General features: G+C 34.6%; 1 protein-coding gene across 2 annotated transcripts in view; it reads right to left on the reverse strand.

The window, feature by feature from the left end:
- Positions 1 to 15728, reverse strand: part of LOC145679900 (synaptic vesicle glycoprotein 2B-like) — a 60423-nt gene that overhangs the window by 24778 nt on the left and 19917 nt on the right. For both annotated transcript variants that reach the window (XM_081750412.1, XM_081750411.1), the window contains exons 6-7: positions 14562 to 14683; positions 7644 to 7885 (exon numbers count right to left, since the gene is read on the reverse strand). In XM_081750412.1, the coding sequence (XP_081606538.1) occupies positions 7644 to 7885; positions 14562 to 14683 (364 nt within the window). The remainder of the gene's footprint in view (positions 1 to 7643; positions 7886 to 14561; positions 14684 to 15728) is intronic.

The following is a 15728-nucleotide window of genomic DNA, read 5'->3' on the forward strand; positions in this document are numbered from 1 at the left end:
TTATTGATCCCGAGCGTGCTAGCTGTGTGTTTTGTTTTGAAGAATCCAAGTCTGCGACAATTGTGCAACGTAATTTTCGTACAAAGTATGGTAAAGATCCTCCCAGTAGGCCTACTATTTATCAGTGACATAAGAAGTATTTATTGCAACTAGTTGTTCGGTAAGGCACAACATATCTTCAGGTCGTCCCCATATGTTTAAAGACGTTGTAGAGCAAGTGAGACAAAGCTTTGTGCACAGTACTACAAAGTCAACCCGGCGTGCTTCTCGACAGCTGAGCGTCCCACATATGACAGTTTGGCGTGTATTGAGAAAACGGTTGTATCTCAAACTATACAAATTACAAATGATGCAACAATTAAAAGACACACCTGCCATGCTGCAGCGGATTTGGCAAGAAATCGACTTCAAATGGAATGTGTGCCCATCACAAATGCAAGCCACATTGAACCTCTTTAAATATAAGATATATATATATATATATATATATATATATATATATATATATCAAGGGCGTCCATCAGGGGGGCAAGCTGGGGCGCTCGCCCCCCCCCCCCCCAAGAGGAAATCGTACTTGGGAATATCGAAAGCCCAATAGAATTTTTACATTAGTTACAGCAAAATTTGAAACTATATTTGAAATCTCGCTTATATTTACCCCCCCTTGGATACCACAACATGGGCGCCCTTGATATATATATATATATATATATATATATATATATATATATATATATATATATATATATATATAACTTAATGTATTTTTCTACAAAATAACACCAAAACTATGTTTATAAGATAAACAAATAGATCAATATGAGTTTTCAAAGTTGTAATTTTTTTTGATACACCCTGTATTATTTAAATTACTGTTATTCTTATTTCACTTATTATAAGTAGTAAATTATGTTACTATGATTAAGCAAATTTTGAGTTTGTTCTACATTTTTCTATATATTCATTTTAAAAAAATGCATTTACGATACTTTTTGTTTGTAAATTCAAGAATTCCCAAAGACTTGCTTTTCATATACAGAACAGTGAGACATTACAAACTAGATTGTTGTATTAAGGGGAAAACCAAGTTTTTCGTTTTTACTATAACCTTCTCTCTCCAAGGAAGGATTGTAGCAAAACTTTTTTGCAACACTGCTTTTCTAAGGGGTTTGATATGAGGATAAATGTTATAGAACATCTAAGCCAGCTTTCTGACGAACATAAAGCTGTATAAAAAATATTACCCTGTTACAATTTCTCGAATTAAACGTGAGCTTTCAGTGTAACATGAAATGTCTTCGGAATAGAAAAAACCAACTTTCATCTCGCATGAGGCCGTGCTAGTTAGATTTTTGCAATGCTTGCAGGATATATTGTCGATAGCCTAGTGTATATTTTCCAATATTTTTATACACCATCAAAACAGTGTTACCAGCACAATTTTTTAAAAAGTATCTTTTTTCCTAAAATAATGGGATTTTTTCCCTATTTTCTGCAACATTGCTTTCCCGAGGGACTTTATATGAGTATAAATGTTATGAAACATAAAGGCATGGTCCAAGACGAATCGAATTAGGTATAAAACATTATCCGGCTACAGTTATGGACCAAGATACACTTGTCTAAGTAAAAGTTTCCATTCAAAAATACGCATTAATTTAAAAGGCTAAGGGTAAATTTGAGAAGTTGAAATATCTGAAAAAGTAGAGCTAATCCTGTATTTTTATGATCATTTTCGTGTTCAGCACCCTCGAAAACATAGATTTGCTGTTTTCATCAAAGATACAGGAAAAATAATGTTGAGTAGTGTTATTTTCCTAACAGATGTATTTTTTATTAAGAAAATATAATCCATTCTTTCATTTTATGTAGTCTTGGAGATCAGACTTAGTAGAATAAGCATATTTGTACGATATAAGATACATTATAGACATTCTACAAGCACAGTACTAAGGAAGGTGATAAAAATATAATTTACAAGATAAATGGGAAGATGAAAAGGCACGAAGAAAAAGAGGAAAAACTGAATGGCAGAAAAGCAACTAACAAGCATCCAGATCGACGGCGCCACCTTGGAATGCAGGAAGACTTGATAGTTTAACTAGATACAGACCGTTTAGTGAACGGGTACTATATCAGAGTGTAGAAGTGCAAAGAAATAATAAAAATACTGGATTCAGTTGGCTAAGGACAGAAGTGAATACGTGTTATTATTTAGGTCTAACTCTATTATCTTCACGATTTCTGTTGTAAAATTTGAAACGTATGAAATGTCAATTAAGTCTGTTGTTCTGTAAGGTTACTAAACAAGATCTAACGGAAGAATGCAGATTGAAAGTATTTGAAAATAATATCCTGAGGTAAATATTCGACTCAAGAGGGACGGAAAAACGGAATGGCGAAAATTTCATAAGAAGGAACTGCAAATTTATGCCATTTACCTAACATTGTTAGTCATTAAGTCCAGGAGGGTCAGAAGGCCGCTCAGCCAGAATATCGGAAGAAGACCATCACGATAGGAATACAAGTCTCCAGATGGCTAAGGACAGAAGTGAATGGAGAACTTTGTGAATGCGGTATTGAATCTTCAGATTCCGGAGGCAATAGAGTTGGTTAGTTAGTTTGAAAGAATTTCAAATATGTGTAACAGACCTTAACTGTCTGCTACAAATTCTCGCTTTAAGTTTCTGTTGCTTTCCTAATTTACTCTGTTTGTTTCAATTTAAACATTCAATTTTGTTATTTGTTAACATGTTTATTTATATTCTTTTGTATTAATTTGCTGAATCATAGCACTAATTGAATTAAGTAATTTATTATCGGAACCCATACACAGAATTTTATTTGTGATGTTGGAATCTGTTAGTATGTCAGTGTAAGAAGGTAGGAATCTGTCAATCTCTAGTTTATACGAAGTTATTGCTTTTACCCCTAAATTCAAGTAAGTCTTAAATTTAGAAGGTTTGCTACTGGAGGAAATAACGTAGCACCTTGAACGACATTGCAACATCTGATTTCATGACACGAGTGTCGAAATGATTTTAACGATTTTGAGGTTAGCTTTTATGGTCTAACCGTATAGTTATAATATGTAGTGACGTGATTTATCGAATACTGAAGCAACCATATTAACCTCCTGTGCAGTACTCTTATCTATAGTGCTATTTTGGTAACAGATGAATATATAATGTTATTTAGAATTTAATTGTGCTACTTCTTCCACAGTATAAATTTAAAGCAAAATTTAATTTGTTGGCTCATGTCTTTAGTTGTAAGAGCTGCGTTCTTTTATATTCGAGAGGTCTTCACCAGGTCCGGCTCTACCGTATGTACAATAAGTGCATTTGTACAGGGCGACAAAATCTGTCATAAGTAGAGCTATTACTTAAAATAAATATTTCTTGTTGGAAACACACTTCATGATTATGGTAGTTTTAAATTTAATAAAGCTGACCTTCTATTTCAATACTACGTTCATAAATCATGTTTAGGTCGCATTAGTTTAAAGTCACACGGACAGTGCTAAAGCAAATGGTCAAACAAACCCCAGCATGAGTTCCTTGATTATTGTCAAATACAAGAACTCAATTCTCGAATAGTAACAAACACCTGTTCCATTTAGTTAGTTATCACAGTTTTGGTATGGAAATTAGTTTTATCTTTGTTACACATAAGTTCCTTATCATTGAAGGTGGATACAGGTCTTTTTAAATTTTTTAATAGATGTAGAAAAAAAGTAAAATAAAATAAAGATAAAAGAGCTAGTTGCACTGGAATTGCAAACTGATATATTGAGCTTGAAGCTCGATATTGAATTCGATAAAAATGCTAATCATCTTTCTTCTGTAGGTGTGTTTGCTTTATATTTCACTTACATAATAGATTATTATTTAAAGGAGAAAAACTGATACAACGAGATTGTATTTGTAGTGTTTAGGCCTTTCTGAGTGCCAGTGCCCTTTCACTTCCCTTCGTTGCTCATGATAGGGTAGGATACTTAAAATCGTGTCTTTTAAGATTTGTTCTTTCTGGACAAAGGGGAGGGCAGCAAATGATGCCATTGCACGGGGCGCCAAATTGCCTAGGGCCGGCTTTGGTCTTCACTTCGATGCACAGAGTTTGTGAATTTGAGGACGAGTTGAAAGCTCCGATTATGACAATCTCTCTCTCTCTCGTGGATAATACGTGTGGTCTATCGCTGCGACGTGACATGAGAACGAAGAGTGGAATTTGACGTAATCTGATGGACTATTATTTCACACATAATGAATATATAGAAATAGTCGTGAGTTTTCAAATAATCGAGAACACTCGTCTTTGATTCATTCTGGCAAGTCTTTTCTATAAGTATAACCTAAAGTAACTTTCAACAGATTTTTGCCATCTGTTTTTTTTTCTTTTTCCCTAATTCTTGTTGTAAATAACATTTAATGAAATTTATTTCGAAAGTTTGCCTAATTCTAAATCCCAACTTTGATGAAAAAAAAAAATCATGAATCAAATATCTGCACAGAAAAATATTTCACATGCTTACTAAAAGTCTACTTGCATCATGCTGAATTTGGTCAAAGTAGAATGATTGACCTCTGTACATGACATACTTTTCTTTTTTTCAAAATTATGTGAAGGACTAAAGAAAGAATATTCCAAATTTTTATTTACGAACGTAATTCATAATTCTAGACACATCTGAACGCCAGTCTAAACTGGAATATCTAAAAGATGATAACGTAATGCAATAATAATAATAACAATAATAATAATAATAATAAAAAAAAAATAACAACATGTAAGTAATAACAAGAAAGGTTAATTAAGAATAGCTGATTAAAGTTTATCCACTAAAATGGATAAATTTTAGAGTTTATCATAGAGTTATATGCAGCTTCTGAATTAAATAAATCTACGGGCGTATGTGAAATTTCGTTGTATAATTTAGAAAGCCTATAAAACAGAAAACGTTGAACAAATATGTAAATTATTCATTGCAGCTTTGGAAAATTCAAGATAGCTAATAAAACTCCAACTGACCAAAGCAGTATATATATTTTAAAATTATATATGTGTGTTACAGTTTCGGCTATGTAACATAAACTTCCTCAGACACATTATGAAAGAAATATCAAATTTTGACAGCTTATATACAATCTGAATGCAAGAGACGCCTACTTTCTCTTTACAAAACTTAAACTTTTAATTGGCTCTAAAAAGTTTTTTTTTTTTTTTTTTTTTTTTTAATTCAGATTATATATAAGCTGTCAAAATTGGATATTTCTTTCATAATGTGTCTGAGAAAGGTTGTGTTACATAGCCGAAACTGTAACACAAATATATAATCTTAAAAAATATGTATACTGCTTTGGTCAGTTGGAGTTTTATTAGTAATAAAGAACGTTGAACTATTGAAATTCTAGGTCGAACTATATGCAAAAGATGTGTGTTACGTGTTTGAATGAAATTCGGAAATACAATTCTGAGAGTAGCGTTTCAGACCTGAGTTGGCCACGTGTAAGTTTATACAGATATTTGAGGTTAATGATTTTATGACGAGTGACAGGTAGTTAAATATTTATTGGTTGTAACCATGGGCGGAGCTGTAGGGGCCATGGGGGCATTTCCACTCCCTGTGGCCGTGCAGAATTTTTTTGTGTTGACTCAACATCATGAAGAAGTGAGGAGCTACATGAATTAAAGAGGTTTTGGAGCCGGTGACCTGGTCCTATAATCCACTCTCTTGGAGGCAATATAGTAGGGTAGGGAACTGCTTATCCTGTGAGTGCATGGTTTGTGCAACGAATTCAAGACCAAATCATCGTCCGTATGCCACGTTAAAAGTAGGTCCCGCCCTTCATAACTCGGTATTGCATCAAGACCCAAAACAACTCAAACAACTCGAATTAAGAGAAGACGAACTGCGATTTAGAAAACCAGAAAAAGAGCTGTATCGAAGAGTTGAATGTATTGACCACGCATCATACAACTAAAAGCCGTCTGGCAGCAATACACTTTTGTAGACTGTAAATATAGCGATTTTTTAAAAGGAAATATAAATGTGCAAATATATTTAATACTAAACAGCAAAATTAATCTGTATATCTGAAAGAAATTCAATGTTACGGTTTTAAAAGAGCGTATTATAAGTCAATAAAACAAAATCTTAATATTGCAAAAACCACGCTCAGGAACTGTAACTATCATTCTATTTACAAACTTCTGTAATTCCTGAACCTTTAGGGTTCCAAGATTTCGACTCTCCCTTGGAGTCTTGGTCACGGAGGTTAAAAACAGGAAGAAAAAGAACAGAAATATCAAGGAATAAAAAGGAACGGATTTACTAAGGAAAAGAGCTGTGTTGTGAAAAAAAAAATTGTTAAGTGCGTCAGTGATCTGAAGATGATGTTGAAGGAAACTAAAATATGGAAGCTTATTACACGGATCTCAATGGACAAACGGGTATTTACGAAATAAAATATAGTTGCCAAGAGAGTTATATAGGCAAAACGAAATCGTTTTAAAAGTCCGAGTAAAGGAACACATTAGAGATTCGGAAGCAAAAAATTCGGTGTCAGGTTTATCGAAACATTTAAAGAAACGCAACAGAGAGTAAAAGATTCAAAAATTTTATTTAGAGCTAGAAATGAAGTAGAGAGGCTGGTTTTTTGAAAATTTATTTATTCATTAAAAAAAATAATAAATCTAGACAAGGGATAGCTTTGTGACGAGTGGGACACGGTTATTACAAAATTTTCACAGCATTGGCATGACAATAAAAATAGCGAATTGACAACCTTCTAGCAAAAAACAGGAAAAATACACAAATTGACTCTGGCATATTTTTGTTTATTTCAACATCATCTGCAGATAGCTGACGCATTTGAAAACTTTTTTTTTTTTTTTTTTTTTTTTTTTTTTATAGACAGCTCTTCCTCTTGGTAAGTCCGTTCCTTTTTATTCCTTGATGTTTCTGTTCCTTTTCTTCCTGTTTTTAACCTCCGTAAGCAAGACTCCAAGAGAGAGTCGAAAGCTTGGAACCGTAAAAATTCAGCAATTACAGAAAACTGTGAGTAGAAGGAAAATCTTAATACGTTAGTTTTCATATTGTTTACGCAAGTTGTGTATAATAATAGACACAGAAGTTTTTTTTAGATACCTTGTGTAAAGTGTTGTATTTTATTTTTTTCCTTCTTCCAATATTTCACTTGCTTTAGGAACTGCAAGCTTCTTCCGAAGGTCACAGCTTTTGAAAAATGAAATTGAGAAGTGAATCACATACTGGTTATTTGGTCCCTTGCTCATCAATATTTCACAGAATAAACAACAGTGATTGACTACTATGAACGAAATGTTAAATGTGGAATTCGTTATTATTCTTAGTAGGACTGAAAATGTGCATTTTATAATACATCAACGAAACTCTATGATTTTTGCAGTTATTTCAGGAAGTTTATCCAGTGGAATATTGATGAGAAAGTGACCAAATAGCTAGTATGTGATTTACTTCCCAATTTGATTTTTCACAAGCAAGGGAAATATTGGGGAAAAAAACAAAGGATGCAATACAACACTTTTGCGTAGGGTATGTGAAAAAACTTTTATCTCTATTATTATAAATCTCTAATAATTATTGTATTTAATTACATTACCGGGTAGACTTCGTTTTTCGACTGTTTATTGGCCGAATGCATTTTTTCTAAAACTTGCAGGCATTTTTCCATTTTTCCCTTGTTGTACAAGTAGCTGGGACTTTCCGGAAAGAAAGCCATTAAAATAGCACACAGTAGAAATGGAACACCGCCCAGCAATATTGAAAACCTCCAGAAACTAATATTGTATTCCTTCCAGTTTGTATAGCCTCTTGTACCCGGGTTAAAAAGCAGAATAAGACCTATTTCCATAAAAAAAAAAGTAAAGAATTACAAATATATCTATGTAGTAAATATATAAAGATACATGAAGGAACATACGTACAATACTATACACGTCATAATTTTACGTACATTGGATTTCCAAATGAACAAACATAAACACAACATACGTCAAAAAACTAAAGAAACGCATAGAAGTAACACAATACATGAAACATAATATACATGTAAAGTATCCCACTATTCCTGAAACAATGGTCTTGAAACTCCAGATGATAAATCTTCTTCCTTCCGAACGTCATTTGCTTCTCACATTTACAATATTTACAACTAGCAGTGACTATCCGCTTCGCTGGGTTAAAATAAAAACTTTAAATGCACAACTCCTTGTGTCATGTGCTTGGTAAAAATGACAGTAAGAATTAAATATTTTTATTGTGGGCTGAATTTGGATTTAAACGGCATCGGAAATGTCATTCTTCATTTCAGCGACCCCGAAAACTATGGATTCGACACTAATATCTGTCAACTTCGGTCATTTAAATATCCCCCCCCCCCTCCCTAGGTTGTACCGTCAAAATGAAATAATAAAAACACTCTCAGGCTTAAGCCTCATCTATGTTGAAAATTTGATAGAGTTCGGTCCAGTGGTTCAAGAGTTATTAAGTCTCAACAGTAGTCACTTTCATTTTCATGTATTTTTCTATATCTCCCTTCCCTCCCCCTTCCGTAAGTTGCACCGTTAAAGTGAAATGAAAAGAACCATCCCAGGTCCAAATCTCATCTACGTTGCAAGTTTGATCGAGATTGGTCTCGTGGTTCAAGAGTTATTAAGTTTTATTTACTTTTATATATATATCTCCTCCTCCTCCCCCTCTCCTACGTTGTACCGTGAGAGTAAAATGATAGAAACACTCCCAGGTCTGACCATAAGTTGAAAATATGATCGAATTTGGTCGAGTGGTTCAAACGGTGCGAAGTCACATAGTTACTTTCATTTATACATATAGATAAACAATAGACATGAATATGTACCAAGTAATCTAAGGATGATAGGTTTTGGGATTCTAAAAGTTCTACCGTCAGGTACCGATGTCAAAAACGAAATATACCAACTGCCATATTTGTTCGCGATATAGACGGTGTATCAAAAGTTCATGGCCATAGCCCAACTCCTTTATAAATAAAGATACGAAGATAGGGGAAAGTGAGGAAAGTTAAACGAATTAAATAACTTTCAATCTAAAATGGTAGAATATTTCCAATTTCAGCAGCCGTTTTGGCTCCACACTTTTATAGCACTCTATTCATTGACGGTTTATTTCTGAAAATGTAAAAAGCTTCTAAAAATTATCTTTCTGTCCATATTTTTGAATTGTGCAGCATCCATTCTTTTCAACAGACTTAAAAAGTTCATTACTGAATTCTCTGTCTGTGTGCGTGTGTGTGTGTATGTTTGCTATTTGCGAATTTTTCAATTTTGAGCCCCCTATTCTATAGAGCATCACAAACTATCTGAAAGAAGTGATGGAATTTTCGTGTCACTTACCATTCCAGAGATATTGGCCAAAATAGTTCAGATTTCAAGAGATTTAAGAAGCCATATCTCTGGAACCGTAAGTCACAAGAAGATCATATTGTTGTTGATCAATGGTGATGGTGAGGATGGTGAACATTTTGGTACCAAATAGTAACCGGTGGCCACTGGCCAACTGGCCACCATTCCCCAGATATTGGTCAAAAAAGTTTGGCTATCAGGGGATTTAAGGAGCCATATCTCAGGATTTGTAAGTCATAGAGAGATAACGTTTTCGAAGTTTTCAATTTTGAGCATGTTTCTTTGTAAAACAAAATATCGTAAAACGTTTTAACAGAAGTCTTAAAGAAAACACGTGGAAAAACTTTAGTACTCAAGTAAATTCAAAATGGATAGATATATTACAAGAATTGTTTAATGAGTATAATAATAAAGTACATAGAACAATTGGTATAAAGCCTGTAGACATTAATAAGAAAAATTAATTTGTTCTGGCAATGCTCTTGGAGCATTCTCAACTGGTTAGAATTATATGTGGGTTATCTAATAAATCGTTTGCCAAATCTCGAAAATGCTGTCTTATTGTATTTATTTATTTATATTAGTCTCATTTGCGCTCTCTAGTATTCTAGTTAATATTTCTTTTATGGCTCAAATGTAATCTACACATTCACATGTGGCTCTTACATTTCTGAACTAATTTCTGTTAGTGTATTTTTTGTAGTTAGTGAGCATCTTTAAAAAAAGGGAGGAACTGAAATGTATTATTTTACGTACATGCGACTGTGATTCCTGAAAGTTCCTTGTACTTTCTAGCTTTTGGCTCTTTCCTACAAGCATTGTTTATGGAGGATGAAAAACGATTCAAAATAAAATCGAAAAGTCTTATTTGTGAAAATTTGTTTATTTTCCGGAGGAAGTCGAAAGCTTAACATAGATAGGGTTTGCTTCAGCAAGGAATGGGAGAGAATGAACTAAAAGTGCATGCAATATTCACACAGAAACATCAATATGAGCTGGCAACCTTCATTTACGGAACAAGAGAATACACAAGTAGAACCCACCATTTCACAGACTGTCGCTCCAACATTCAACGTGTGACTGGCAGCTAAGACAAAGTATTCTTTACACTGCTTTGCTCCAGTGAGCCCGTTTCTTTTACTTTTTATTTTATTATTTTTTAAAAAATAATATTTCTTCCTATAAAAATAATGTTTTTTCTTTGATGAACAATATCTAGGGCAGAGCCGAAAGCTAACGTAAGAAGTACAACGAGCATTCAGGAATAATAATTGCATATAAGTAAAATGATAATTAGCATTTTTGAGGGTGTAAATACATTATCTGAACTTGAAATATATTCGTTTCATTACATGTATAGCATATGTAACTTAAAAAGTACACCAAAAATAATCGGGCTATACATATTACATGTAGTCTGATACATATAAAATGTACTGATCAGAAATATGAACAAAGAACAAAGAAACAACAGTGTGATAAAAGACATTACAACAATGAGAAACAAACAAAAATTCTAATACTCAGGGGCGTCATTTAGGGGGGAAGGGAGGGGCATTTGCCCCCCTAGTTTGAGATTTATATAGATTTTTATCAATAGAATAGTAGTAAGTCGGTGAAAAACGCGAAATTTTATTCATATCAAGGGGTCTTGCCCCCACCCCCAAGCCAAATCTGAAATGGCGCTGCTGCTAATACTCACAGCAGAAAATGGCAGTTTTCTTCTACATGTAAAAAGAAGCGCTTTTGGAAGAACCTACTTCCATTCTCAGCTTGCTTAAAATTCAAAAAGAATTTAAAAACATGAACTAAAATAGAATATAGAAAGGTAAAAAAAAAAGAAAAGAAAAAATAAAATGGTTAAAAGGATTAAGAAATGTAAAACACAAATCTTCTGTCAAAATTTAACCACATAGTAATAGGTACTCACTGTTATTGTTCACTGTTGTTTACTGTTTTCTTTTTTTGCTTTCTAGATGGCGAAAATATATATAGTAAAAAGATTACTCCAAATCATATTTATTTCTCCTTTATCTAAATTAAGTATGGATTTCTCTTGATGGATGTAATAGGATTCTTTGATTTTTCGTTCCGTTGCTGTTTTTGCTTTTTCAATTAATCATGACTCTGCGATGTTATGGTTATAGTGTCTAAGATCCGTTGCTAGACCAGACAACTGTTGCGGACTCTGAGACTTTGAAGTACGGACATGTTTATTTATTCTAGTGCAAATATTCCTATATACTCTTTATCAAATTGACATATCACCCGATAAACACCACTGCTTTGTAGAGGGTCAGTATAAAATGCCTTAAAATTTATGTATTTGTCTATGGATTTAGGAGGAACTTCTAAAATTTTGAGGTGTCTTTACAGGATCTTCTTAATTTTTGCCGAGAAATATGGAAATAGAGGATCACAAATCCATTTGTCAGTTGCAGCACCGGCTATTGGTTGATGGTGGGTGCCGACAATCTCCTGTTGTACCTGTTGGTATCATTTTAATAATAAAGATTTTTTGGAAACCGTTCGCTTGTCTAATTTCTAATATTGGGTTTCTTTGTTGAAAAAATGAAATGAAATTTGAGTTTTACGTCCCACGGTTATGCCGGCTAGACTAAAAGAGACGGTGATTATGAGAAATGAATGAAATGGTGGAATGAAGAGAGTGGGAGGAAACGGGAGAAACCTGAGAAAACCCAAGCACACGGTGTTTGTCCACCACAAAGTTCACTTGGCGCGGGCTGGGATCGAACCCAGGACCCCATACATCAGAGGTGATGGATTTCCTTATTGAGATCCCCATGGAGGTCTGAAAGTAATTTTCGACAGAAGATTTGTATTTTACATTTCTTAATCCGTTTAACCATTTTTTTTACCTTTCCATCTTTTTCTTCATGTTTTTAAATTCTTTTTAAATTTTAAGCAAGCTGAGGATGGAAGTAGGTTCTTTCGAAAGCGCTTCTCTTTACATGTAGAAGAAAATTCAGCTATTTTTTTGCAGTAAGTATTAGCCTTTTTGCTAGTTTCCCATTAAATATCATCACCGCTCGCAATATTGTGACATTAGAATGATAGTGTTGAAGTGTGTATTGAAAGTTAGCAAAAAAACACAAACTGAAATATAGAAATAAGATAGGAAAGACTGAATATAGGAACAAACCTAGTCAAAATAATAAGAGATATGCTCAAATTATATGGCTATATTAAAGAACTAAATGAAGAAAGATTGCCTCTGAAAGTGTTAAAGCGGAAAATGGATAAAAAGTACACCAGGTGAAGAACGCATGAAGCAGACTATGGCGGAAGCAGGGAACGCGACTGCAAGGGTTAGAACGGTCGGAAAAATGAAGTGAATACTTCAGGAAACCGTGCACCGATCTAAGTTATGATAATGACGAAACTGTGAATAAATGATTAACTAATATTATCTTACTTCAATATTCGGAGATACCAGGTTTACATATCTCTCCATTTTAAGTACATATTTTCCTAAGTTTCAAAGGAAATCTAATTAATACTTACTTCAGATGTTTCATATTCAGTCAGGATTTTTCTATTGTCCCAATAATTGGACAAGTATAACGATACTTGCTATATTTTTAGTATATCGATGTTATATACAAAACAAAGAAATTGCATTAGCAAGAATAATAATATATTTAATGACTCAAGCATATACGAGGCTCGTTCGGAAGGTAACCTCCGATTGGTCACTGTGCGTGAATTAGTGGGTGCAACGCTACTATCTTTGCACAGATGTGCGCGGTAGATCAGTCTGCATCCAGCCGTGGTAGAATGAAGGTTGATCACTAGTTCCACTTTTGTAGCGTTTCAAAATTTGTGCAATAGAAAACCCCGCCAAATGCGAATGCGAACTGTTATACGTTTTCTTACGGCAGCAGCTATTTATCGGGAACTTTGTACCGCGTATGGACCAAGTGTAATGAGTGAAGGAGTTGTTCGTGAATGGGTTCATTCATTTAAAAGTGGATGAACAAAAATTCATGATGAAGAGAGGAGTGGCAGGCCATGAGTGGTCACTGATGAACTAGTTCAGAAAATTGATGGAAAAGTTCGTGAAAATTGACGTTTCACAATCTCGGAGCATATGACGAAGTAGCTTGTAACTCAGCGCTTTGGTGATGATGAGGAACTGAAAGATGCGGTCACAAGCTGCTCAAGCTACAGGTGGGAAATTTTTATGCAATGGATTTTCTAAGCTAGTGCAGAGATATGATACGTGCTTGAATGTTTATGGAAACTATGTTGAAAATAGAGCAAAGAAGTAGTTTCCAGATGTACGAGGGTGGGCTGATAAGTTCTCGGCCCTACCCAGAAGGGCTTGAGCTGGAGGTATGAAAGTATGAAAGTGTGACGCTATTCAACATAGTCCCCTCGAAGGTCAACACACTTGGCACTTCGATGCTACAACTTCTCCAACTTAAAAAAAAAAAAAAAAAAAAAAAAAAAAAAAAAAAGCTCAAGGTCTGCAAAAGACTGTTCCGCAGCTGTTATCACCTCTTCATCGCTGTGAAATTTCTGTCCTTTCAGTGCTGTTTTGAGTTTTGGAAACAGATAATAATCAGAAGGGGCAAGATCTGGAGTATGAAGGGCACCCAATGTGTCTAGCATGCAACCATGGATTTCCTTGGGCGACTTCTGTTGCAGGATGAACTTCATTACACCTCGCAAGTCCTTTTTGGTGAATTTGACATCTGGCTCCGCCATGGTTCATTCAATTACCTGTAAAATAAAAACCGTTCATGGTAGAATCGTGAAATTTTGTACTTGAACATATAAAAAATCAACATTTCACATGACATCAATTACATCAGGGTAGTACATTCGGAAGGAGGTCGGGCCGAGAACTTATCAGCCGACCCTCGTATATATAATAAATTCTTATTTACTTTGGTGTTTCTTTTTTTAACCAATCGGAGGTTACTTTTCGAACGGACCTCGTATTTTGTTTAAAGTCTGTTAAACCAGCTTTGCTATCCCCTTAACACTAAGTAGACTTGCAATTATATAAAAGAATGTCTAACGACATTTAATACTTTATTTAAAACTGATATTTCTTGAAGTTGAATGAGTAAACTAGGAACGGAAAAAAAAACAACCTATTTCTATATTACCTGGTACTATTGCAAGTCCACATAAACCAAAAAGTGCAACACATACGAATACTAAGCCTCTATTTCTCGGTATTTGAAACTCAATTAAATATGCCCATACAATAATATATAGTCCAGCGATTCTAAAGACGAAATAGAGAGAAAAAAAGGTAATCAAAGATATTAATAAGAATTACATTTGCTTTCAATGTACACAAATATATACATTTCTGCAATAGTACTGCTACAAAATGTGTAAAAATGAATCACATCGATATCTTATAATTTTGTGTTTTGCAGTAATAAGCTATAGCAACAACAAATGATTTTTTTTTTAATTATTTGTAAAACGACACATGTTAAGCTTTGTCAGATACGTAATTGATAACAATATTGTGTTTGTTACGCGTAGATACATATTTTGTGAGATATCTACATCTGTCAAACTGTTGCCTACACTTGGTATATTATAAATAAATAGACGTTTATGGATAAACTGCAGTGTGTAGTATACCGGGTCGTATCCAGAAGTAGTAGGACTGATTTTTTTTCCCGCGCGCGTGGAGCAATGTGGAAGGGCCGGATGCAAGGCCGGATGTTATGGAGGAGAGCCTTGGGAACAGGTGTCGGCCGGCGGCAGTCACCTGCGTGCGTTAGTTGACTGTGGGCCACTGTGTTAGTGACCTCCTGTTGTGACACGTCATCGTCAGTTGCGATGGAGCGAAATTTGGAGCAGCGGTACGCCATCAAGTTTTGCGTCAAACTGGGAAAATCAGCGACCGAAACCAATGACATGCTTACGCAGGCCTACAAGGAGGATACCATGAGCCGCACAATCACCCCGTAAAAAGAAGGCCAGAATATAGAAATCGAAAGTGAAATCGATGTTGATTCCATTTTTTGACCGTCGTGGCATTGTCCATAAGGAGTTTGTACTAGGCAGCTCAAGGGGCATCGTTTCGACTCGGTGGAAGCGGTCCAAGCGGCGACGACGAGGGCGCTGAACGGCATCCCGGAGGACGACTTCCAGAAGGCCTTCGCAACCTGGAAGGCTCGCTACCAGAAGTGTGTGAATGCCTAAGGGGCTTATTTTGAAGAGTATTAAGTTCAAAGAAGTCTCTCTGAAGAGTAAGACAGTACCAAAATGTTCAATAATTTAAAAAAAAAAAAAAAAAATAGTCCTACTAC

Source organism: Thermobia domestica, chromosome 2, assembly GCF_964235325.1.
Source record: "Thermobia domestica chromosome 2, izTheDome1.hap1.1, whole genome shotgun sequence".
Lineage (NCBI taxonomy): Eukaryota > Metazoa > Arthropoda > Insecta > Zygentoma > Lepismatidae > Thermobia > Thermobia domestica.